Source organism: Acomys russatus, chromosome 15 (assembly GCF_903995435.1).
Source record: "Acomys russatus chromosome 15, mAcoRus1.1, whole genome shotgun sequence".
Lineage (NCBI taxonomy): Eukaryota > Metazoa > Chordata > Mammalia > Rodentia > Muridae > Acomys > Acomys russatus.
In genome coordinates, this window is record NC_067151.1 from 15,262,022 (window position 1) to 15,288,996 (window position 26,975).

Consider the following 26,975-nt stretch of genomic DNA (forward strand, 5'->3'; position numbering starts at 1 on the left):
GATCACAATTGTACTTTCTCCCAAATTCTCCTATATACTTTCCTTAACCTGTTTTCAAATTCATGGCCTCTTTTTTTCATTAATTGATGTTACACACACACACACACACACACACACACACACACACACACACACTACTAAGTGCTTAAGTATAGAGGCTTTGAAATTTTTACAGTGATAGGACAGGAAAAAAGAATGTGTAAATATATTTTTCATTAAGGATGCTTGTGTTTTCACACCTTTCACTTGATTTCATAAGAACAAATAAATGGTAATGTAGAAACTGCCAACGAAGGTGATACAATTAGAAGGCTATATTTCATTTCAGGAATCAGTTAATTAAGCCAATTTTAATGAGTAAAATTTGACACCTACCTTCTCTTAACTCTCTAGTTATACTTTGTTCCCATTCCTGAAGCACCTGAAATCATCCAAACATTACTTATAACATTTAAGTTAAATAACAGACATTATGATGCATGAGCATTGTATGTCATTAAAATATGGCCTTTAAGCACTGCAGTAGTACATGCCTGGAATCCCTGCTTAAAGGAGGCTGATGCAAGAGGAAGCCATGAATCCAGGCCATCCTGGGCTATACAGTAATACAAAGGTCAACTGGATCACATAGTGAGACTTTGCCTTTAAAATATTTAATTACAGTAGGCGTCCACCCATCCATTTATAAACATTTAAAAATGTTTATAAAAACAAAAGGAAGACATTACCCTTAATTAAGACACACAAACAGTAAAACGTAGAAAACCGCTGATCTACAACACAGTCTCTACCACCAAAGCCTTAGGGAACATCACAGAAGAGAGGGCAAAAAGACAGTTGTGGGTTCTGTAATGGTCTCTGTCTGAGACAAGTTTCTTGATGAGAGGGTGAGAGCTACATTCATCTGTAGGGATGAGGGCTGAGAAGGCAGTTAGAAATTATACTGGTGTAGCAGAGTGGCAGGAACAGGCTGTCCTTTAGCACGCTTGGTTTTACCAACCATGGAATAGTGGGCCAGGTCTGCTGCCATGTACAAACTCTCTTTTATTTAGTGGGCCTTAAAGTCCAATTAGATGGCCACTGGTTGCTCCCAGGATATAAGTGCTATTAGCACACCTTGTGATATTTTGAATGGGATGTCCCCCATCGTCTTGGGTAAGTGTATTCTTGGTCCTCAGTTGGTGACATGGTTTGAGGAGGCTTAGGCGGGGTGGTCTTTTTAGAGAAAGTGTGTCACTAGGAGAGAGTGTTGGCACTTCAAAGACTCCTACCATTTCTAGTTCACTGTCTCTGCTTCCTACATACAACTCAGGGTGTGTGCTCTCAGCTTATGGCTCCAGCCACTATGCCTGTCACCTTGCCTGTTGCATCCCTGCACTTTCAAAGAAGTATTAACACCAGTATTACTCAAATTATGCCACAAAATGGTAAATAAAAATTTTCTATTTTTCTTAATGAAGAAAGCATCACACTGCTATTAAAACCAGACAAAGACTAAGCAGAAAAATAAAATTATAGGCCAGCTTCTCAAAAGATGAAACACAAATGGCCGAGAAACACATTTAAAATATTCAATATCCTTAACCACCAGGGAAATGTAAGTTGTTGTTTTTTTTTAAATGTAAGTTAAAATTACATTGATACCATAATTTTAATCCAAACCAGAATGGTTAAGATCCCCAAAACAAATGGTAACAAGTGGTGGCATGGGTGGGGTAATGGGAACTCTTATTCACTTTGTTGAGAGTGAGAACTGGTGAAGTTGGTACAGAAATTAAGGTGGAGGCTGTTCATTAGCTGAAAATAGACCTGCCACATACATGGCCCAGCCTTACCACTCTTGGAAATATGCTCACAAGACACCATGTTCTACCACAGAGACATGTGTGTGTCCATCACTGCTCTCTGCTCCTCTCTTCACAGGAGCCAGGATATGGGAACAGCCTAGAAGCCTGATGAATGGTGATGAATGGATAATAAAAAGTGTGGTATATTTATGCAACTAATAATAATCAGTATTAGGAAGAATAAATATGTGGCACTTTTTATTTTCAACTTTTTTCAAATGAAATTCGTGGATAATTGGGCGGAGCTGGACACCATCACATGTTTTGGGTTGATTTGTTTCTCATTTGTTGATGTCACCTTGAATCTTTCAACATATGTGTTCTATTTGGCATACTCATTGAGATTAGGAAGTTACAAAGGGTCTATGGAGAGTCTTTCAACAGAGGGATCTATAATGCAGGGGCATAAAAGGTTAAAAGGGAATTATGGAACAAACAGGGGCTAATTTTGGTGAAGAGGCAGAGAGTAGGGTGAATGAAGAAAACTAGGAAGGATAAATGACATTAAAGATGTCCAAAAAAAGTCTCCTGGGAGCCTACTAATGCAGATACTCACTAAAGTACATGTATACATGTATAGAAAAGAGGGAAAACGGAGTCATTCTATAAAATAGCAACAATGCCCCCACTAGACACCACAGTCTAACAAGTGAAAACCCAGTCCCAGGAATGAGTTATTTCTCTAGGAGTTATTAGCTATTAAGGTTCCAAATAACCCCAACATTACAGTTTTTCCCCCAGTGCTCTTGGTTACCCATGGAACTTGATGGTAAGACCCTATTGTTGAAGATCTCACATACTTGAGTCATAGAACATTCCAGCCCTGGCTAGCTTTCATAGTCCTAGGATGTGCTGCGTATGCTCCTGGAGGAAGAAGATAATCATCAATTGACCTGGCTGTGAGACCCTGTGACGTATGATAGCCATTGGCCTGGCGAGGTGTCGTTCACTGGTGCAATAGTGTCACAAACACCATGGGAGTGACCAACCACTTTCTGAACAGACTTAAGTACTGTTAAACAAGATAAACCCACACCTGCCACCATTATTGTTCCAAGAACCTGTGGCTAGACAGGTTCTGGGTCCTAGAGGGAAACCTACTGTTATTCTTCTGGTAAATGGACACCATGTTAAACTGACTTCTAATGACCTACCATGATATCTATAGATTAATGCATCTTCTATCCCTCATGGAAAAGCTTTCTATTTGCTGTAGATGGTGATTAACACAGAGACCCACAACTGGACAAGGCTCAGGGAGTAGGCCTGCAGAATGCTCAGCCCTAAATGGCACATTTGTACCGCACCCTCTCCTCCAAAGCTAAGGGATCACTGCAGAAGGGGCATAAATACTGTAAAGCCAGCGGAGGAGAATGAGTTTTCCAGACAAACCAGCCAGCCACACATATGAAATAACAGCAAGTGTGACAGCATACACAAGCCTGCTGCAAGCTCAAGCCGGAAGAAATACCAATGTGGAAACAGGACATGGACATGAAGTTCCACCACTGTCAGAGAAACTATTGCAGCTGATAGCTGTTGCCACTGATGGATTCACTACATCCCACACTCAGGAATACATGGGCACTAAAATTAGACTTGATGAATAAAGGGGGAAGTGCACACAAATCTGAGTGAGTAAGGAAGAGGACAGTGGGCACTTTACAGTGAAGCTTAAACCAGCAAAGGAAGCAACTAACAAAGAAAATAAAGGATGGAAAGATGTCACAACGTGACCAGGACACCAGAATTGTGTTGTGAGTTTGGCCATGTTTTGTAGAGCAAACCTCGAGTCAAATCAATTACATTAAAATTCTAACAACATTTTTAACTTAACTAGGAAAAAATCCTAAAACTAATATAGAAGCACAAACTAAAAGCATTCACATGGAAAGCCAAAGCATTTCAAAACCTTTAGTTTTCAGCAGTCACATTGTTTCCTAAGGTAGCAAGCTAATAAGTTTCTAAAAAGCTAAAGGTCTACCAGCTAGCTACATCTGAAAAGTCAAGTCAACAATTGCGGGTTGCTTGCCAATGAGAATTTTGGAACTTTTGAAAACTATAGAATTTCTCCTTTCTTCACGAGCATACGTTGTTGCAATGTTCACTCAATATGCATAAATCATCCAAGTAACTTGGCATTGCTGAGAATTAATGAGAACGATTCCAGAAATGGAACCCAAAGGAAAGAAAGGAAGATAAAACCGACCTTAGTCTTGCAACTTTCCATGGTCTCGATGGAGTTCCAGAAGCTTGAGGTTGGAGCCATGTTGTCTACAGAGATGCTTCTTGGAATAAAAAAATTATTACTAAGGTCTCTACGATGTGTAGACTCCACGATGGATCTCGTGCCGACGGTGCTGTGTTGTGAAGCTCTGTTCTGTTTTCTCTCCAGGAGAAGTTTGGTCTTGACCTCTGCTAGCCTTTCATCGGTTCTATGAACAGGGCAACGACAAATTACTCATATCTCATTATCCTGAGTGGGTCCTAAATAGTCTACATTTTAAATCAGTGTATCTCAGTACTCAAATTGTGTCAGAGCAGATACAGTGTATCTAAGTATAGGATTAAAATTGTTCTACAGCAGTGCATGCAACAGGAGAATTTCTAACTAGTGAACAACTCAGAGAGTGTAGAAGAGAGACATGGCTGTGGATGATTTATGGCTCCACACCAACACTGTAGACTTCTGGGAAAGCCCTCTGCATATGATTCCTGACATCGTTAGAAACACTTGAAAAGGGTAACTGTGAAATGATATGTACGTTAGTTTGCCTGGCTTTAATCTCCATTCTACTTTGTGAGAACGTGGAAAGTAAGAGCGAGAAAGTTAGGAATATATTTATTTAGTAAATCAATGCAAGGATTTAAAGAACGGTTCCTTAAAGGCATTTTTTTTCTTTTACCATATGCACATTCCACCCATTTCCTGGAAGAAATTAAGCATGTGGCCCTGAAAAATAACTCAGAGGAGTAACTTCTGGAGGAGAACAAGGCAGCTGAGGCAGTTGTCATGGGAACAAGGCGGCTGAGGCAGTTGTCATGGGAACAAGGTGGCTGAGGCAGTTGTCATGGGAACAAGGTGGCTGAGGCAGTTGTCTTGGGAACAAGACGGCTGAGACAGTGGTCACAGGAACAAGGTGGCTGAGACAGTGGTCACAAGAACAAGGTGGCTGAGACAGTGGTCACGGGAACAAGGCAGCTGAGACAGTGGTCACGGGAACAAGGCGGCTGAGACGACAGTGGTCACAAACACCTGAAGCACCCCTCAGGAAGTGGTAGTCATTACACACTTTACAGACTTTAAAGGCGAGCTCCATCCTTTGTCTTCGACTCGGCCCCGCACTGAATCCGAAATCGTGTCTTACCATTTTCTAAGCTTTACTTTCCTTAAGTCTTATGCTGGTGTTTTCTTGTGGCAAAACTGTGCTTTTAGGTACAATAGAAAACTTGAAAGGATGGTGGTCTGTGACTAGGGAGTCTCAACTGGGAATATGAAGAAAGGCAATCAACGAAAGCTAGTTTGTGAGTGGCCACAACCTGCCCCGTGCGCATCCCGTTACCACCTAAGTGTAATGTTCCAACCTTGTTAATGTTCTTTCTAAAGAGGATGCTCACTGAAAGTTTGGTAACAAGAGTGTATGAAATACAGAACTTTAGAATTATGCCAGGTTAACTATAGGATTGCATGAAGAAGGATAAAAGGCCATATAGAAAGAAGAAGAGGAGGTATAAATTAATGTGGACGGAGCTATTAAAAGTAATTTTTAAAAAGGGACTATGAGTGTGCACATATGACTGCAGGATCTGAAGTGTTGGATCCCCCGAGGCAGGAATTACAGGTGTTGTGAGCCGCCTCATTAGAGTGCTGGGAACTGAATGTGGGTGTGGCAGTACGCACTTTTAAGACATTGGAGCCACCTCTCCAGCCCCTTTGGAAAAGCTTTTTGTCGATTTTATTTTATTTTTTTCAATTACACTCTTTTTTTGTAACTTGAGGTGGGGCACTGCACATGCTAGACCCCACTCTGCCTGGGTAGTGGCGCCAGCCTCCAAATTGACATCCTATAGCTACTGTTCACATCCTGGCAATTGCTATAACCTAGTTTACTAAAAGCTGTGTTCTAGGGACAAAATAATCGGCTTACTTCATCTTCCATGATGTTCCGACTTACTTGCGTAGTTTATTTGACAGTGACTTTCTAATTTTGACTTCTTCTAGGTAGAGCTGCTTATAGTTTTCCATTTCCATTTTGTTGCAGTCTACTTGACTTCTCATTTTAGAGAATTCCGATTCCAGGTCCCTTATTTTAAGCTCCATCTGGGATCGCACGGAAGCATTCTGTTTGTGTCTTAACTTTTCTAGCTTGTCTTCATATGCTGCTTGTGTCTACGGCAAATTGAAAGCAAACAGTTTAAAAATAACTGCAGCTCAAACGGTTATTAAGCACCCGTGCCCTTTAGTTTGGACCAGTTATTTCACAGATGCATTTTAAATACGTAAAAGGATGCTAAATTCCCAACATTTCATTACTGTGAATTACATTAAGCTTGCACTTAAAAATGGAATTATTAATTTATTTGTTATTCTAATTTGTGTGTGTGTGCGCACGTGCATGTGCGTGCGTGCGCGTGCACATGTGTGCCCATGTGCACGCACTTGATCCTGAGGGTTGCACACATGCACTTAGCACATGCCCTACCAAGGACTGTGATCTTAGAGCAATATTACTCCATGTTCATACTCACACAATCTGGCAAGTCACAAAATAGTATCAACTCAAATTTTTAAAAAATTAAACAAGGAATCTTAAGTACAATTAAAGGTGCAATTTTATGCTATATTTTTTTCTTTTTCTTCCTATGTTGCACTTTATACTAGCTAGTCTTAAATATCAAATGATTCCGCCAAAAAAAAAAAAAAAGCCATATGTGATCAGTTTGTTTATAGAGATGGAACTGTTCAGGGAAAACACGCATTGCCTTCCTTCCAAAATTCCTAAGAGCATGTTTTTATTGGTCGTGTGTCCAGAAGACACTGTTTCAATTTGGTCCTCCCTGAGCTCAGGCCCTTCCCACAATTTCTTTAAAACCTACAAAGCAGATTGCGACATGAGAAGCAGAAGGAACACATACAACATGCACGCCCAAAATATTATTTGCAGTGGAAAGAATTAGGACATATTGCATATGATTAACCTCCAGAAACAGGTTGACTTGTTTTAATTTTTCTACTAAGTCCTGCTTTGTTGTCTCTTGGATTTCCCATTTATAGTGCTCTAGTTGGCCGCGCTCTATCATGGCCTTCTCCATGTGATGCTTGAGGTGAACTACTTCCAGCTCCAGCTTCTTCTTGTGCTTCCTCAGTTTCTCACATTTCTTCTCTATAGCTTTCATGGACAGTAACTCCCGCTGCAGCAGCTGGTTTTCCTTATGCAGACGTAGACACTTGGAAGATGCACTTTCCAGTTTTGCAATAAGATCATCAGTCTGTGGACATACAATAGTAGTACACTTTGGTGCCGAGGAAAGTGGGTTGAGAAGAGTCTAGCAGAACACAAGTAACACAACCTGACCATTTTAGTTGCTAAAAAGTATCGTGTCTAGTTGATTCTTATGGTGTGGTTAATTACTCAGGAAGTCAAGAAGGAAAAATTTACCAAGAGCCACAGAGCACAGTCTGTATACTCATTGCCTTTGTTACAAACGAGTTAGGTTTCTACAGTTTTGCCTTAGCGTGAAGTTGCCCTCGAAGAAAGCCTCTTAAGCATCTCTCTTGACTCTTAGAGAAGACGTAAAGATATCATGTGGCATTTCATAATCACGGGGTGTTTCATAGGCCCTACAAATAATTGGCTTCCCAAAGAAGGAAAATAAGACATAAAATAATACCCTAATTAATGGATCTTATAACTAAGGCTTCTTAATGCCACTAATGCTTTTTCTGAACTGCAAATGTTTGATAATATTTGAACTGAATTTTAAGATCTAACGATTCTCCGAAATCAGTCATATCTCCCAGTACGCAGGTTGAGAGATATGATCCCTATAATTTTGAACAGGGATGACTTCATTCAGGAAGTAGCATGATATTATAATTGTGAGACAGCTCAATCCATACAATGAAACAAAACTCACATTCTGCTGCTCAACACGTGCATGACCACGCCTTTACACGCCTTTACATGATTTTACATGACTAGGCCTAGTTTCAAGTCACTGGAGTTGATGCTAAGTGAGCTGGCCACACTAAGCCTTATAGATCATTAAAACAGATTATTTTTAAAATGTTAGTTTTGGGACGTTGAAATTTGAGGTGATTTACAATACAGAGTGGCACATATATGTGACGTGAGATATTACTGAATGTGAGGTGTTGTTGACAACAACTGGAACATTTAGAATGCCTTAGACCTTCGGGTAGGAGTGTAAAGTGTTTAATGATTTTAGTCAATATTCCTAAATTTAAGAAAAACCTGAATTATTTTTAATAAATGTAATAGGTTTGGGGTACTATTACTGGTCTTTCATTTTCTGCTCCATGAATAAGTACATGTCTGTATGGTGCTGACGTAAGAGGATGTCTTATGGCTCTTATTCTCAGCTAACTCATGATCAATAAATTGTAAAATTATGTGCAGTAAAAATATAGTAAGAAGATCTGACTAACTTATATAGAGTCTCAAAAATATTTTCACCCATAAGATAGACCAGTCAGCACAATTATTAGTGGGTTTTCTTTTCAAGGACAGATTCATTTTTTTTAAAGTGCATTCCCAGTGATTTATTTCCTCCATGTAGACCCCACACCCTTATGCCATATTCAGCTAGGAATTCATGAATGCGTTACTCTCTTGGTGAATTTAGCACCTCTATGATCCAATCACCAGTTGGGGCACAAGCCTTCAACACATGAGGCTTTGTGTGTGAGGGATATCATCAATCTAAACCATAATATTCTCCCTCTTGCCCCTAAAGGTTCATGTCCTTGTCACAATGCAAAATGCATTTTGTGCACCTTTCAGAGTTCCAACAGCCCTTTGTTGAATAGCTTGATTCTGAGATGCAAACACACTCTTACCAAAGAGCTGAGTGTTATGCAAGGAATGCTGGGAAAACAACCTCTTAGGCAGTCTTGTGTGAGAAGAGTGTCTAGTCTTTCTCACTTTTCCAGGCTCTTCTAAACGAATTTACCCTTTTATAGCTTTAACCCATATATGTGTGTATATATGTCTCCCTCTGCCTCCTAGGTGCTAGAATTAAAGATGTGGGCCACTGTGCCCTGCTCCTTGGCTTCTTTCAAAATGGCATTTATCTCTGCTAGCTTTTATAATGCAAAACTAAACAAACTATAACTTTTAAAAAATTGTCCAGTTTTTTTTTTTTTTTTTTTTTTGCTTGTACTTCTTAGTAAACAGATAGGTAGAGCCAGCTAGCAATGGTGACACAGCAGACTGACTGTCAGGCCACCTAGACGTTTCTTTTTCTGCCAGTTGAATTGTTTTCTCACTTTAAACTTGGTTCTCTATAGTCGCAGAGCACGGACAAAATAAGAACACGTTCTTGGCAAGAATAAAGGACGAATAAACAAGAATAAATCACAAATGGCCTCTAGTCTATTCCGCAGTGGAAACCTCATGAACATGGCCTACACGTTCCACACCATGGTCTTCTGAGCTTCCGGACAAGAGCTCTCTTAAAGCATCATATAAGCCACTTCTAAAACTCATTTCCAAATTCTTCACAAGGACCTAAGAACCACATGGTTATTCTATGGTGAGGTTTCACTGCCCCTGCTACAGCTACTGGCTGTGAGCGGCTCAGTGCTAAGAAGCTTTGCTTTGCACCTGTAAGGCGCTGAGTTCAATCTCAGTGCCACAAAAATCATAATAGTAATTGCAATAACAGCTACATTAATGAAAACTGTCTTCCTTTTGTGCATTGTACCTAAATTTCACACGTTATTTATAAAATATTCCAGTAAGAGCAGCATTACTTACAATAATCAAAGCACAGAAGACACCTCCCTGTTCTTCAGTGGAGGAGCAGGTAGAAACGTAGGACCTACAAATTGGTTTTGGGCTCTTACCTCTTCATATAAAAGGCGCTGCCCAGATCATTAATTTCATGAAGTCAGTGAACATCCACGAAGAGGATTATTTGTGTTACTAATATAATTGTATGCATTTGTATGAACATGAGCGTGCTTAACACTGAAAATGTCCTGTTACCTAAAACATTCCTAATATTAAAGAAATAAAGCTTTCTTTTTATTATCTCAAGAAATAAGAGAATAACTTACCAACATTTCATTTAGTAGATTTTTCTTTAACTGTTCAATTTTCTCTGCTTGCTTCCTTGCTGTAGCTTTTAACTTGTAATTTTCAAGTCTAAGTCTATAGTGTACACACCAATTAAAAAAAAATCACATAATTTATCAACAAATATCTTAAAATAATATTTGAATTCTTAGAAATTCAAAAAGTAAAATAATAAGTCTATCATTTCCAGCTATAATTTGTGGATAATGATGTACATTTATAAAATGTACAAAAATTATTATACTATCATTATAAATTATAAAAAAGCATTATAAATATTATAACTACTAAACTATACCCCAAGCCTAAATTGTGTCTTTCAAGTAAATTAAAAATAAATCTCGTAAGTTATCATGACTGGTATAATTCTCATACCACACTATTTATTTGTTTTGTAAATACTCAAGTCATTTTGAGTGCTGCCTTGTACTTCTGTATGCAGTCCTGCATCTCCTGAGCGCACTGTGCAGGCTTTATGTGCTGGTCCAGTGCTTCTTGTAACTAAAACAAAGAAAAAAATCCTTTACTAATAATCTGCTATAAATACGGTCATTCTGGGGTTTGTGCTCAAATTTCATTGTACACAGTCACCCTTCACCTAAAGACTATGATTGCTCCTTTTTTTGTTGTTGTTGCAACTACAAAATTAGCTAAGCTGTTACAGACACATCCGAAAGTATTGGCTCACAGCAAAACAGAGGTTTTATGATTCACAGAGCCTAAATAACACAGTAGTCCTCTAAAAAGTTTGTTGTCGTTGTTTTGAGATAAGAGTTTCTATCTTCTGTATAGTCCGGCTGCCCTGGAACTCCTTCTATAGGATACTTGTTTTAAATTTATATATTTTCATATTCACTACTTTCTGTGTCACTAAAACAGACTACACTATGGAAATAATGAGGGGGATTCATTGTGGCTCACCACGGTTTGAAGGATACATTCCGTCTTGATGTGTAAGGCGGGGGGAGGGGGCTGTTGGGGAGGGGGCTGAGTGTTCTGTCTTGATGTGTAAGGCGGGGGGGGGGTGATGGTCCGTCTTGATGTGTAAGGTGGGGAGAGGGGGCTGTTGGGGAGGGGGCTGAGTGTTCTGTCTTGATGTGTAAGGCGGGGGGGGGGGTGATGATGAGGGCTGTTGGGGAGGGGCTGAGTGTTCAGTCTTGATGTGTAAGGCGGGGGGTGGGTGGGTGTTGGGGAGGGCTGTTGGGGAGGGTCTGAGTGTTCCGTCTTGATGTGTAAGCCTGGGGGGCGAGGGGGGCTGTTGGGGAGGGTCTGAGGTAGCTGGCTCACACCCCTGCAGACCATGCAGCAGAGGGAAATGCCCACACTTCATCTTTCCATACTAGGACTTGGTGGGGGCTGGTCTTGTGCTGGCCTTGTGCTTGCAGTCATCACCTCTGTGACTTCATGCTTGCAATGGTCCTGTCATGTCTGGCAAATACTAGGACTTGGTGGTGGGGCTGGCCTTGTGCTTGCAGTCACCACCTCTGTGACTTCATGCTTGCAGTAGTCCTGTCATGTCTGGCAAATACTGCTTTGCTGTAGATGCCTATACTTTGGCTCTTACAATCTTTCTGTCCCCCTTTCTGCAATGAATTCTGAACCTTTACAGAAGGGAGTGTGAAACAGATGTCCCATTTGGAGCTGAGCATGCCACAATCCCTTACACTCTGCAGAGTGACTGGTTGTGTGTTTCGGTATTAACTGCCATCAGCTACTGAAAAAAAGAAACTCCACGTAAACCTTCTAAGGTATCTGTGGCCCCAAGCTACAAAATCTCCCACAGTCTTCAAGAAAACCACTACCAAAGGCCAGGAACCACATGACTGGGTTTATTACACAATAGCCCCACATTTTGGTACCAATTTTCAGGGTTTGTTTCTCTCTTCTTTACCATGATATAAAACCTGCCAAGAAGTGACTGCAGAGAAGGAAAATTTATTTTATCTCAGTTTTATGGTAGGAAAGGAATGGCATCTGCAGTTCAATATATGGTGGCAAAAACTTGCTGTACCCCTTGCTGTGTTTCTGGTTTTGTTTTTTGTTTTTATTTGTTTGGGTGTTTTGTTTTGTTTTGTTTTTTGAGACAGGGTTTCTCTGTGTATCCCTGACTGACTATTCTGGACTCACTTTGTAGACCAGGCTGGCCTCAAATTCACAGAAATCCACCTGCCTCTGCCTCCCTGAGTGCTGGGATTAAAGGTGTGTGCCACCACACCCTGCTCCTTTGCTGTGTTTCTGAAATCAGGAAGCAGAGACAAGAAATGAACCAGGCCAGCCTATATGCCTCAAGACCTCCCTCCCGGGAGCCTGCTTCCTTCATCTAGGCCTTGCTTCCTCCAGGTTCCACAGCAGGCCAGGTACTCAAACACCTGAGCCTGGTGGGGACAGTTTGCATTCAAGGCTATAATCACACTAAAAGCAGCAAAACTGATACAACATACAGAAACAAGAAATTTTAAACTATTGTATTCCAGAGACTGCCTCAAGTGTGATCTGAAATGTTCGTGAGTATAGAAATGACTGCTGCTACCCCAGTGACAGTAGTTTGAATGACACATTTAGTACCTGCACACGACTCTAAACGCTGAATCTGAAATCCAGACTCAACAGTTACTCGCTACAAGGTCCCATGTTAAGTTAATTTTTCCGTGTCTATGTCTTCTCTGTAAAATGGAGACAATAATACTATATGCTTCATTGGATGATTAGAAAGTTTAACTACAGTGTATACATAGAGAACTTAAATAGGTTCACAGTATAAATTATATAGATACATATATATGTATGTATATATATATACAATTTATTGCCACCATTAGCATTATCAGTATACTCTATGTTTTATTAAAACTTGATTGTCAACCACTACCTTTGTATATTCTATTTACCCTTCTGAGTGAGATTTAATCATTGCTCAGATCCTCCTTGTTATTTTTTTTTGGGTCTGTGAACTGTGGTATGATTAGCCTGTACCATATGGCTAAAATCTGCTTATAAGTGAGTACAGACCATGTGTGTCTTTCAGGGTCTGGGTTACCTCACTCAGGATGATCTTTTCTAGTTCCATCTCTTTGCCTGCAAATTTCTTGGGGAAGGGAGCACAGCAAGAAATAAGGGTGGAGATCAGACCTGAGAAGAGCTGGGCAGGAGGACATAAGGCCTGCAGAGAAAAGAGAAACTGTGTAGGGCTCTGTCTGTGACATGTTGGAGACCTAAGTCAGAGTTGGCCTCTGGGAGGATATAAGGGGGACTATAGCTGAAACTCCCAGTAGCAGGGGCTGTGGAAACTGCCTCTAACTAGGCAGGACTCCTAGTGCAGGAAGGGAGAACATCAACTCACCCACAAAAACTTTCAGCAAGATTACTCTGCCTGTAAGACATGCAGGGACAAAGATAGAACAGATAGAGCAAAACTGAGGGAATGTCCAACCAATGCCTAGCCCAACCCGAAGAAGAGAGCCAACCGCTGACACTATTAATGATACTCTGCCATGCTTGCACACAGGAGCCTGGCAGAGTTGTCCTCTGAGAGGCTCCACCCAGCAGCAATTCCAAACAGATGCTGAGACTCACAGCCCAGCATTGGGCGAAGCACAGGGAGTCTAGTGGAAAAGTGAGAGGAAGGATAAAAGGACCTAGAGGTGACAAGAGCTCCACAAGAAGACCAACAGAGCCAACTAACCAGGGCCCAGAGGGACCTGTGGAGTCTGAAGCACAAGAGCCATGCATGGACCTGGACAGATGTAGCCAATGGGCAGCTCAGGCTTCATGTGGGTCCTCGAGTAAGGGAGTGGGTGCTGTCTCTGACCTGGACTCTGCTGTCAGCTTTTTGATCACTTCTCCCTGGCAGGACTGCCTTGCCAGGCCACAGAGGAGGAGGATGTGCTCAGTCCTGTTGCAACCGGATGATCTGGGGTGGGTGGGTAGGGGGACTCCCTCTTTCTGGGAAATAGGGGATGGGGTGGGAGGGTGGAACTGGGAGGACGGGAGGGAAAAGCCTATGACTGGAATGTGACGTGAATAAATAAATTAATTAATAAAAAATTTGATCTTCTAGGTAAGTGGCATGCTGATGGAGGAAGTAACTTTTGTGAAGCGTACTGAGGCATTCTTTGCTCCTAGAGAGTGCAACAAATGGTGACCACGAGGCCCAGAAGACATTCTTTTTTTTCCCCGAGACAGGGTTTCTCTGTGTAGCCCCAGCTGTCCTAGACTCACTTTGTAGACCAAGCTGCTCTCGAACTCACAGAGATCCACCTGCCTCTGCCTCCCAAGTGCTGAGATTAAAGGCGTGCGCCATCACTGCCAAGCCAGAATATATTCTTAATTCCATGTGAAGATAACTAACCAATAGTATCTCTGTCCACTCATCATTATTTACAGCCCATTTGTTCTCAGGGCTCCTTGGTGGGCAGTGATGCTTCCTCTTGGGTTAGGCAGTATGCAGGCGTATGAACACCAGAAACAGGTTCGAGCCAATGGCCTGAAGACACTGGATTGTAATGTGGAATCAAGATTCCCTGATCATGCTGGGATGCCTTAGCATGCACTACGATGAATACTGAAGGTTGCATGGGATGGTGGCATATCAGAAAAGGCTGCACCCAGAGCATTTTCGTTCGTACATGTCTATGCATCAATAAATCCCAGGTCCAATTGCACAGCAAAGAATGATGGCAAGTGAGAAAAATGCAAAACAATTCTTCACTGCTAAAGTGGGTGCTATTTATTTTATGTCTAATTTCTTAATATATTTAGAATGAGAGTATTATGTCAGTAGATTAACGCTATGGTATGAATGTTGTAACCTGCTTAAAACTATAGCCCTTCTGTTAACGCTGGCTTTCATCTGTAGCAGAGCATCGCCTTTAAGTCTCCATTTTGATCATGAGGTGCAGATAAGTTCAGGTTCTTGGGCTGCCCAGGAGCTTGTACAGCCTTTTACTTACAGTTCAGTACTTGTTGAATGTTCTGCTTGAATTAATGGTATATATTCTACTTAAGCAAAGTCACAATACCCTGCCATGTTCCCTTTCTCCTGGAACAGTGTGGAGCTGGAAAGTCTCCAGGACTATATCCTAGCCAGTCACCTTAAAACACTTTGTCTAGGTGCCTGGATACAAGGGACTCAGAACAAAAGCAATTCTTCTCGTGGTTAGCTAGTCAAAATGATGTAATGCTGCCCTCCCCTTGCTTCCCACCTGCTTATGTTACCTGGTTATGGTTTTTCTTATAAAAGGCCTGCCTAGGAACAGGGTGGTATCACAGTTAGGCTCCTGCATCCTTTCTGTGGCACTGATTGCAGTCAGCCTTGCCTTGGGGTGTGCATTCACTCAATAAACCATAAATATCTCACAGAGACTGGTGCTTGAGTGGTTTGTGTGGCAACTCTTGTACTGCTACAACATGGAGAATGTCATTTTGTTCTTTTTTTTTTTTTTTTTTTTCCTTTTAAGACAGGGTTTCTCTCTGTAGCCCTGGCTGTTCTGGACTTGATTTACAGACCAGGCTGGCCTCAAACTCACAGAGATCTGCTTGCCTCTGCCTCTGCCTCTCTGTGTGCTGGGATTACAGGCGTATCCAGCTTCTTTTCTTTATTAGCACTTCTTCACCGTATGTAGCAGTAAGTTTCAAAAATACGTTTCGTCTGCATACATCGTGTGTGATGACCATATGTAACCCCAGCCAACATTGTCCTTTTCTGTCTTTCTCTTTACCCTTTAGGCTAGGCGAATCCCTTCCTATCCCAAATAATCTTCCTGTCACTTTCATAGCATTCATACGCACCACATGAATATGTATAATTTTGTTCTTCTTTATAGCATAATAAAATTCCACTGTGTATACATACCATTTTTTTTCTTTATCCACTGATTGGTTAAATAGTGCCAGAATAAATATGTACAAGCGTATGTGTAGGGTCCCAACAGATTTGAAGAGTTAATCTTATCCTAACAACTGTTAAGCACACATGCTTAAGATTTATTTAACAATATGAGACACCCCAGTGACAGAATCTAGATAATTTTCTTATCAATTTACTTTGGATATAAGTATTATACTTGTTCCTACTATTTCTGTGCTTTAAAATATTTAAAAGTGCCTTTTATTCTCCTGGTGTGATTGCTGTCTCCAAGGCTTACTGCTTCCTGTCTGCTAACCTAGGCCTAGTCCTGGAAGTTTCTAGCCTCTGTACAATCTAATCTAAGTCTGGAATGTTTTCAGCTTCTGAGACTTACTGCTGAATAAGCTCACTCTTTCTTGTTCTTTCTGAACTCCGGCTGGCTGGTTCAATTCACCTGTTCTGGCTCAAACTCCTTTCCAAGATGACTAATTCAAACTGGCTTCTCTCACCTTCTGACTGAACTGCTCTGGTTAACCTCAAACTAACTCTAGCAATTGTTCTAATCTTCTGGCTCCTTCTCATTCTCTGACTCATTCTTCCTTCACCTGCAACCTGTGTCTATAAAACTGTCCTGGTAAAAGTGCCTTCTCTCTCCTTCTCTCTGTGCTGCTCTCTTAAATTGCTTCTCTTTCCTGTCTGTCTCCTGAGAGTTGGGTGCATCTTATCCTGTCACGTCTTTCTCTGATTTGTTGCTTTGTCTACCTCTCAATTAGACATCACTTTCAAACATGGGTGGTGCCTCCTTCTACAAAATAACTTTACCTTCACTGTTTGGGATTAAAGATGTGTTCTATCGGAGGCATTAAAGGTGGGTGCCAAGGGTGTGTCTGTGTTCCAGACAGAGATGCCATGTTGCTGGATTTAAATCTCTCTACAAAAATATGTCTAAAACAAAAAGGAAATGCCTCATCTTTCAAACACTTTAACTTTTTTTTTTTTTTTTTTAGGAAAATAGAATGGGCTTTCTACAGAGTCATCTTGAAATATGTACATGAAATCAATATGTGTGGTTCTGAGGTCACCGAGAGAGCACCTGTACAGCATGTGTGAAGATCTGGACTCCAGCCACAGCACTTACAAACCACAGTGCAGGAACGAGAGCCCTGGTTCTGGGAGAGGCTCAGCAATAAGGCAGCTCTCTGTCTAGTTCAGATCTCATCATTGTCCAACGCTCTTTGTACTGAAAAAGAATTGGGGCAAACTGCTGCTCTCCTGGAAAGGAAGGCAGTGACATGTAAAAAACATGCTCTTTGCTTGCTGTGCTTTTCCTCTGTACCAAATGTTGGAACAAATGAGCAAATCTCTCCATTAACAGATCAAGAGGGTGAAGTCACAGTCTCAAAGCAGAAAATACTCTGTTACAAGCAAGGCTTACGTGACCACAGAAAAATGAATTCTTATGGGAAATGCTAAAAACCTCTCTTAGGAATGGGCCACTGTCAAAGTCATCAGCCTAAAACTAGACTTGAATGACCACTTGGACAGGGCCACTGTGAATATCATCACTACACTTTAGACAACGGGACTTGAATTAACACTACTTATCCAAGTTGCTTTTAAAAAGCTATTCCCACATCCAAGTATGTATATTAAGTATATCCACACAGGATTTTGAAAATGCTCTGTGCTTTTCATGAGCCCTTTAATTGTTATTTTAAAAAACCATGTGTACATACAAATACATATACAGAGATTTGAAAGTGACTAAAGAAAATACCTGGGAGCTCATTTTTTCTTGCGCCATTTCTAGTTCCCTTTGTTTGTGAAGGTGATTTGCCAGAATCTCATCCTGTAAGATTCTGGCATTCCTCTCTTGCAAAAGTTGCCTCTCAATGCCATTTCGTTCCACGAAAGCCTACACACACATTTAGAGAGGTTTCTTATTCCACTCTTATACCACATGGTAGGATAAATGGGGGAGAAGGAGTCTAAAAATTTATATTAAGAGACAAACTGAAAAAAATGTTCAAAGAGTATATCAACCATATAATAGCATGCCTCCCATGTGGTGGATCAGCAGAGTCATATACCATGTGTGATCTCTCTCCTGATTAGATGAATAGCTCTTTGGTAGAGCCACGGCAGCATACATAGGCCATATAGACTTCTCAGTAGCTGGCCCCATGATGTCTACAAAATGGCTAATCCCTGTGGAGCTCTCACTACCAGAGGACAGCGAGCTCCCATCTCATTGCAGAACCACTGACCCAATGAACATGAAACAGTGAACTTGAAAGCCACTGGCTCAGGGTGGCCTTGGACACAAGTGACTTTGCATGATGCAAGCCTCCTTAGTAAGCCTAGGGAGAGAACCAAGAAAGTCTCCAGTCCATTCAAAGAGGCCATAAGAATAAGATCCTGCTGCCTCGGTGATGCGTTGGATGAGCTGCCATGTGTGAGTGAACACTTTTGATGGTTGCAGGGTCAATATGCCAAGCATACTTCTCAGATCATGTCCCCATAGGTGAGTGACATACAATTATAAATGTTTATGTTCAATATATATTCAAAGAGATAAGCAACATTGACAAAATAAAAGCAAAATATACATTTAAATGTATGTTAACTCACTTTGTCAAGATTATTTCTCACAGTCTTCAATTCCACATCCAGGTCCCTAACACGGAGTTCAAGTTTTTGTTTCATTTTAACTTCTTTATTATGTTGCTCTTCTTTTTCTCTTAACTGCTCTTTAATTTTTGCATAAACCCAGTCAGCATTTTTCCTCTTCTCCTCTTCTTGTTTTAAAGCAAATCTACAGTTTAAAATGCTTATGTTAGGGATGCATTTTGTGAGAAAGTGTTTGTTTTGCCTAGTTCATCATGTTGTTATTCTAAAGTTTCTATGCTCTGGAGTAGTTCCTCACCATCCTCTGATGCGCTCTTGCTCACTGTTGCCCCTTTGCATGTTACTCTTCCATTTTCAGACATCACCCCCAGACTAGGCAGGGACAATGTCAAGTGAGAAACAAGTAAAGGTGATCCCTCTGTCACCTTGAGCCTACCTTAGTACACACTGTCATGCCTCACAATCTTACCAAGTTTAAAGACATCAGAGAGGAGCCTAAACCAAGTGTTCTGTTTCTTACAGCACAATAAAAGAGGGGAATGCTTTCTGTTTCTTGTCACTCTTTCCCCCATGCACATGGCTTCTCTGAACAGCTAACTTTATGTGGGTCATAAGGAGGAGGGGCACTCTGAGCGCAGCCAGGAGTCATTGGACTCCTCAGTGAATTTCCTGTCTAATGTAAATCACTGAGCTTTGTCTTACACAGAAGCAAATGTATTCTACATACACATTACACCAATATTTATGAGTGAGTTAAAGCTCGCCAAGAATCTGGCTCTGGAGATAAATTTGGCCTTCTTACTTCAGACACAAGCATGTTCGTCTCGTCTGTTCTCCTAAATCCCTACCCTAGGTCAGGCTGACTCTATGACAAGGAAAAGGAGACGAACAAAGCAGCCCAAGAGTGAAGGCCCTGCGTCCTTAAGAGCAACATTCCTAACAGAAATGACTGTGAGTGCCTCAAATGGATGTCTATAGTGGAGACCAATGTCCTATTATAAATAGTAGAAGTTCATTATGGAATGCTCTATTTTGTCATAGCAACAAAAAAGTAACTGATACAGATGAATACAAGTATATAGTAATAAACAACATTTATTTAACTGCTTGATAAGTAAACCAACAGGATAGATCAAAGGGGAACAGGCTATTGAGATTAAGTCACAGGTCCCTTTGTGCCACCTATACCACCCTACTCTATAAACTTTCCACGTTCTACTCTAGGGTCTAGCCTGGTGAGTACCTCCCCAACCACTTGTTTTCCACATCCTGCTGGGTACAGGCCAGGTCCCACGGCCAGTGCCATAGTCACATCTGATAGCCTGTGCCTGGTAGTAGTGACCCCTAGGCTTCCACTAAGTCCCCAACCCCATGGTCTGACCTAGTCCCACATAATAACAGCTACATATGGGAAGCCCACACTCAACATCATCCTGAATGGAGAAAAGGCTGAAGCAGCCCAACTGCAACCAGAAGGAGACAGGGATGGGTACCGTCCCACTCTTTTTCAACATTCTCCTTAAAGCACTAGCTGGAGCAATGTGGCAAGAGAAGGAAGTCAAAGGCATCCCTACAGGGAAAGAAGAGTAAGTCAAACTATCTCTGTTTCCAGATGATATGACACTATATGCTAGAGATCCCAAGATTCTACCAGAAAAGTTCTAGAAGTGATGAACAAATTATGTATCAATCAGCAGAATTCAGAATCAATTTGCACAAATGAGCTTTTCTATATACCTAAGCCAGAAAATATTCCCTGAACCTTAAAAACAACTGCCTTGGAAAGTTAGCACACAAAACCTGTGGTCCTATGGAAGGAACCTCACATTCCAAGCAGGGGCAGCAAGCATCCCTGTGGTACTGTTTTTCCAGACATGAAAGACAGAATTGTGGGGGCTTCATCAAGTCTAAGGAGCAGCTGAGGCCATCTCAATGGGAGCTAGACAAGAACGCTGATAGAAATGTAGATGGTGGGGTCTTGGCTACTGACGTTTCAGAGTTAAATAAGCGTTCCCTCAGAAACTGGGTCAGGAGCCATTAGGATGGTATTTTGACTTTACTCTGTGTATGTTCTAGCCTATATCAGGATTTGGAAGAATCGCCTGTTTGCTCTAGCCTTGCTTGTGACTCCTTCCCTTCCCTGGCATCAGAGCCCACTTACGTGGGATTCCACCATGAGCTGAAGACCAGCTGAGACATCCAGCCTTGTAGAATGATCAAGAACTGGATTCTTGACTTTCCAGTCACAGCCAGCCATTGTTGGATTAATTAGACCATAACCCGTGGCTGACTCGAAGGCTCTGCAAGAGAGCCACTTTGTAAATCTGTGAGTGAGAGGCTTGGGTTCCAAAGGAGATCCCAGGATATTCTGCAGTCGTGGAATGAGCACCAAAAACTGCTGTGGCACAAGAGACTGGGGATGCAGTGGAGCTGGAGAAGTGGGAGTAGCCGTGCCCCGTGCTCTGTGAAGCCCCGGCGACTACATCAGGAGCCCCAGATACCAGACAAGAAGCTGAAGGATTTGGTGTTGGCCATGCTGGATTTTTGTTTTGGTTTGATGTCATTGTTCTTTGCTATACTTTGGATCTGCCATTTTGGAATGGGACTGTTTATTTCCTGCCATATGTTGTATGTCTATGGCTTGTTCTTCATTTGTGAGAGCTCACAGTTAAGAGTCCTTGAACCTTCACTCTTGGAACTGTTGATGCCTTCAGACACTTGATGTTGGACTGCATTCATTTTCTATTATAAGGTGATCATGAGAATGTGGTGTTTTTAAATGTCAAATTGCTATAGGATGATCTGATCAGGGAGTCTGAACTAAGTAACTATCCTGATTGCCTTAGTTGCTGATAGCAGACCCTCTCTGCCATGGCAGAAGGAAGATGTGATGGCTGTTCTTGGTGGTCAAGTTGACTACATCTGGAATCAACTAAAGCCCAAAATAACGGGCATACTTGTGGGGGAATTTCTGCTTAGAATCTACTTCTAATCTGTATCTTTGAGGTAGAAAGACACATCTCTAATCCAGATCTAATCTGGACCACATGTGCTGCTGGGAGCCTATCTGAGGGCACGGAAGAGGGAAGCTCTCGCCTAGCTAGTGAGTCCATTCCTGCACTGGCTCCAGAGTCCACTTCATTGGGATTCCAGCCTTATTTACTTATTTTAATTTGATTCCTTTTGTGTATTTATGGACTCATGTGCTGTAGTGTATGGGCTCATGTGCTGTAGTGTATGGACTCATGTGCTGTTGTGTGAGTGTGGACTTCAGAGGACAAGTCACGTTACTCAGTTCTTTTCTTCCCCATGTAAGTTCCAGTTTCAAGGGTTAAAATCTCCATTTACTTCCCCAAATAGAAATGCACTACAACTAAAGAACTGTGAAGATTAAATTATAATAAGTAGATATCAAAGATCAATCTTTTCTAAAGTAGCCACGCCTCATAAAATTACAAATACAAACTCAAACAAAATTTAAAAGATCAAAAATCATTTCAAATATGTTAAACCTCAAATAAAATATTTCATAGAATATAAATAACTATAGATACAAGAAAACATAATTAATCTAAATAAAATATAAATTTTTGGTGAGTTTAAATTCCTGTTTCTCTCATCTGCCCTTACTTCTTGGGCACATACTATGTTCTTTATTTTAACTTTAGGTACGATACTTTTCTTGTATATCACATATACATATTAGGTTAGATACAGAAGACAAGATGAGTAATATTATAAAAATAATCAGAATCAGCCAAGAGCGGTGGTATACACCTGTAATCCCAGTACTCAGGGAGGCAGAGGCAGGTGAATCTCTGTGAGTTTGAGGTCAGCCTGGTCTACAAAGTGAATCCAGGGCAGCCAAGGCTACACAGAGAAATCCTGTCTCGGGAAACAAAACAAAGTGAATCAGCATGGCTAAATGATGTGGTATAACCCAGGGATTTCTTCCTTAATGGTTTTACCAACTCTCTCACCCCCACCCTTCTTTCTCTCTCTGTGTGTGTGTGTGTGTGTGTGTGTGTGTGTGTGTGTGTGTGTGTGTGTGTCGGTCTGTCTGTCTGTCTGTCTGTCTGTGTCTCTGTCTCTCTCTTTGTCTCTGTCTCTGTCTCTGTCTGTCTGTCTGTCTGTCTCTCTCTCTTCCTCCCTCCCTCCCTCCCTCCCTCCCTCCCTCCCTCCCTCCCTCCCTCCCCCTCTCCCCTTCTCCCTCTGCTTTCCCCCTCATCTATAACAGATCCTAGGGTTGAGCCTTCCTAGTACAGTGCAACATAAAACAATATTTGCCTGTTTAGCACAAAATGTGCTTCTTGCCCAAAGATGAACTCTGACTCAAAGCCCCCCCCCCCAAAGGCCACATCTGACTGGCTTCTTAAAAAGTCTGTGATTGTGGGAAGCTGGAAGGTTGCAGAAGCCAATAATCATGTGCTATCTTCTATCTTCTGCTTCCTTATCAGGCACAGGTTGCCCGTCTGTGTGTTTGAGCCAACATCCCTGTGCATATTGGGTAAGATCCTTTTCAAAAGGAACCAGTGGCCTTCAACCCAAAGGCTAAGACTGTCATCAGGCAGCAGCTGTGGCCTATCACAGATCTCCCTCTGTTTGTACGTAAGCTGGCTACTCAGTGTCCTCCAGCATAGTTTTAAAACACCTTAGTTTATGGCTTTCTCTTTTCTTTCCTGTAAAAAGTCCACAAAATTGAGATCTCGTTGGTATTTTGGGCCATAACTACTTATGTTTGGCTCCAGAAGAAACTATTATTCTCTTTGAGGTAATTGCTGGCTTTTTGTGTCAATGCCAAAATGTCATATCCAACAAGACTACAAAAGCTGCTGCCTCCTCTTCTCCCTCCTCGCCTCCTTCTCCCTCCCCTTCCCCCTCCTCCTCATCTTCAGTAACGGTTCCCTGTGTCGCTCAGACTGCCCTCAGCCTTGAATCTGAGATTCATCTTCCTCTGCTTCCCGGGGGCTGGGATTACACCCAGTACTACACCCCCCTCGGGTAGTCATGGGTAAAACCAGGACCTTACATATGCTAGGCAGGGGCTCTACCATGAAGCCATATCCCGTAACTGTCAGACATTTTAAATTGAGACATCGTACCTTAGATTGCACAGCTCTTGTTCCTGTTCTAGCCTTTGCCGTCCTGCTTCTGATAGCTTCTTATGCAGTCCGCTGGCTTCACTTTCAGTTGCGTGCAGTTTCTCTCTAAGTACTTTGCACTGACTAGTTTTAAACTTTATTACTCTTTTATATGAATGGACTGTATCTTGGATTTTTAATAGGCTACTAGAATCTGAATCAGGGGGAAATCAATATGGAAATAAAATTTGTGAGTACTTTTTGTATATAAATGACTGCATGTTGTCACATTCCTTCTTTCTTATTCTGAACAAATATAAGGTATATAAAGGGGCATGAGGCAGCTGGATGAGGAAAATCACTTTTACAACTACATAGCACAATAAGATACCTATGCTTAACATTAACTGTTTCAAAATAGCTAGTAGAGACAATTTTCAATGTTCTGATAGAAAAAAAAATGACAAATACTTGAGATTATAAATATATAAAAATTATGTTTTGGTAATTATACATTGTGCATATGTACTGAAATGCTATGCTGAGCCCCAGAAATATAAGTAAACACACTTTCATATGTGTTAGTTAAATAAAATGCTATTTTACAAAGTGACATTATTTTATTAAAATATCTAAAATAAAGATAAAACTTCTGAATTATAGACTCACGCACATGACTATATATATGCATATCTGTTACATATATAATGTACAAAGACATGGAAATATTAATACTCTGAAAATATAAAACGTTGTTCATGAAAGTAAATGCAACCTATTGCTTAACAGTTTGAAGATTCACTAAGATGTTAATGCTTGACAGTCTAGTGATTAGCAAGACCACAAACTTTATCTTTAATAGACAAGCTGATTCTAAAATTCACATCTACCCTAATGGCTAGGGATTTAAGAAGTATATTCAAAGGCTCATGTTTTGACTCTTTACCACAATGCAAAAGCAAACACAAGACCAACCAAGCAAGAAACCGTATGGAAATGCAAAAGATCTAAACTATAAAAATTACCCTGCAAAATAGCAAGAACAGAGGTTGATTTAAATATAACAAAGACATAATAAGTAAAACAGGGTGGCACTAATATAAATAGAGCCAAATAAATCCATGAAGAACAATAGAATCTACTGGAACAAACTGAACATAAAAAAAAAAAAAAAAAAAACCAAGCTATGTTGGAGGGCACCATAAGAGCACTGGGAAGAAAGGATAGACTTTCCAACGTGTGCATCAAGAACAACTGGAGATCCACAGCCACAAGATGAACTTAGTACCCACATTACACTGCATACAAAAATAAACTCAAATGGACCTGAAACTGTAAGACCCCTAGACAAAGACTGGACTGGACACACATTTGTTAGATAGGATCTCAAATCGCAGTCCATAACTGAACAAAAGAAGTTGGGTTTTATAAAAAGGTAAACTCGTGCTCTTCAAAATACACCACTAAAGGGAAGGATGTAGTTTAGGGTAGAATTGCTTGCCTAGAATGTGTGGGCCTGAACTCCAGCACAAAAGACAGTGCTTTAAAAGGTAGAATGCACAAACAACCCAAAAACTGCAGCAGGGAAAGTCCTATCAAAATGTACAGCTGATAATCAGGCACGGTGGCTCACGCCTGTGACTCCAGCATTCCGGAGGCAGAGACAGGCGGATTGCTGTGAGTTTGAGGCCAGCCTGGTCTACAAAGTGAGTCCATGACAGCCAAGGCTACACAGAGAGACCCCGTCTCGAAAAACAAAAACAAACAAATGAAAATAAGCACTTGGAGAAACACTGAGCATTATCATTGATGTATGTTATATGTATTACGGTCCATAGGGAAATTAAAAACAGCTGACAATATCCATGCTTGTGAAGAAAGGGACTGGAAGATGGCACAAACATGGGACCCAGTTTTGTGACATCTTAAGTGACTATAAAGGTGGCATGGAAAGAGTGTGGTAAGTGGTAGATGTGTCACTATCTTGATAGGCTGACTAAACATGTGTTTAACATGTATGTCAAAGCTTTTCAAATGGCTTGCTTTGTGTACGGACAGTCTACTGTATATAAAAAACACCTCAGTAAAGCTACAGAAAACATAAGGCTCCATTACAAGAACAAACTTCTAAAGCAGAGGATGGACACATGAACACACAATATAAACGAAACTAGAGCAATAGCTGGGTTTTAAGCAAGGTGTTAACATGACTGTATCTTAAATGTTACCAATACATGACTGGGGTTGTGAAGTAGACCATGGTCTCAAGAGATGCGTGAGGTTAGCAGAAAAACAGCTCTAAGGCATTCCAAAGTATGTTCATAGTAAATGCTCAAGTCAGAAACAGTGGCTGTAAAAAGGACAGAGTGCCCCCCTCCTCCCACAACACACACACTGAAGAAAATACCGTAGGAACAATACAAGTTCCAGCTAAGAGTGTCTGACTGTCTTTCTCCTTGGATGCAGAGCGTGTCTCTGACATGGCAGCATCGAGACTCACCAGGGCCCTAGGGTGCGCGCCTAAGCAGTGGCCACAGCTGCTGCTCTACACACAGGGGGTTTACCTTTGCATTCCAGGCTAAGATGTTCAATCAGCTTCAACACAGCTTCATAATTGGGGCAAGGAGAACTGCCATACTCTGAGGCTGTTTCAGATGACTCAGTTAAGTCATCAAAACCTTCCATAGCTGACAGGTTTTCTTTTAACCTTTAAAATAAGGCACAGTGATTCAAAGGGTGTGTTAATATTTTTTGTACCACACGCTATCCATATAGAAGAGATAAATGTCTATCTTTTTATAGAATTAGAAGCACAGGGATTTCTGAAAAGAACTGATGTTTTTTTTCTTTTTTTTAATTAATTTATTTTTGTTACATCTCAATGTTTATCCCATCCCTTGTATCCTCCCATTCCTCCCTCCCCCCCCTATTTTCCCATTATTCCCGTCCCCTATGACTGTTCCTGAGGGGGATTACCTCTCCCTGTATATGCTCATAGGGTATCAAGTCTCTTCTTGGCAACCTGCTGTCCTTCCTCTGAGTGCCACCAGGTCTCTCCCTCCAGGGGACATGGTCAAATGTGAGGCACCAGAGTACGTGAGAAAGTCATATCACACTCTCCACTCAACTGTGGAGATTATTCTGACCATTGGCTAGATCTGGGAAGGGGTTTAAAGTAGAACTGATGTTTTCATAAGAAGGAAACTACCCATGAGCCAATGTTTCTCAATCTCATTTTAAAAGTTAAATGACT

The 26,975-nt window shown here is 41.2% G+C and overlaps 1 protein-coding gene across 1 annotated transcript; it reads right to left on the reverse strand.

The window, feature by feature from the left end:
- Positions 1–2,210: 2,210 nt before the first annotated feature.
- LOC127199620 (ankyrin repeat domain-containing protein 26-like) lies at positions 2,211–26,407 on the reverse strand. Its single transcript, XM_051157753.1, has 10 exons — positions 26,287–26,407; positions 23,744–23,936; positions 18,645–18,828; positions 17,791–17,928; positions 10,599–10,669; positions 10,150–10,243; positions 7,047–7,337; positions 6,023–6,237; positions 4,057–4,282; positions 2,211–2,237 (listed from the first exon to the last, which is right to left on the reverse strand). The coding sequence occupies exons 1-10, from the start codon at positions 26,405–26,407 to the stop codon at positions 2,211–2,213; spliced, it is 1,560 nt and encodes a 519-aa protein (XP_051013710.1).
- Positions 26,408–26,975: the final 568 nt, after the last annotated feature.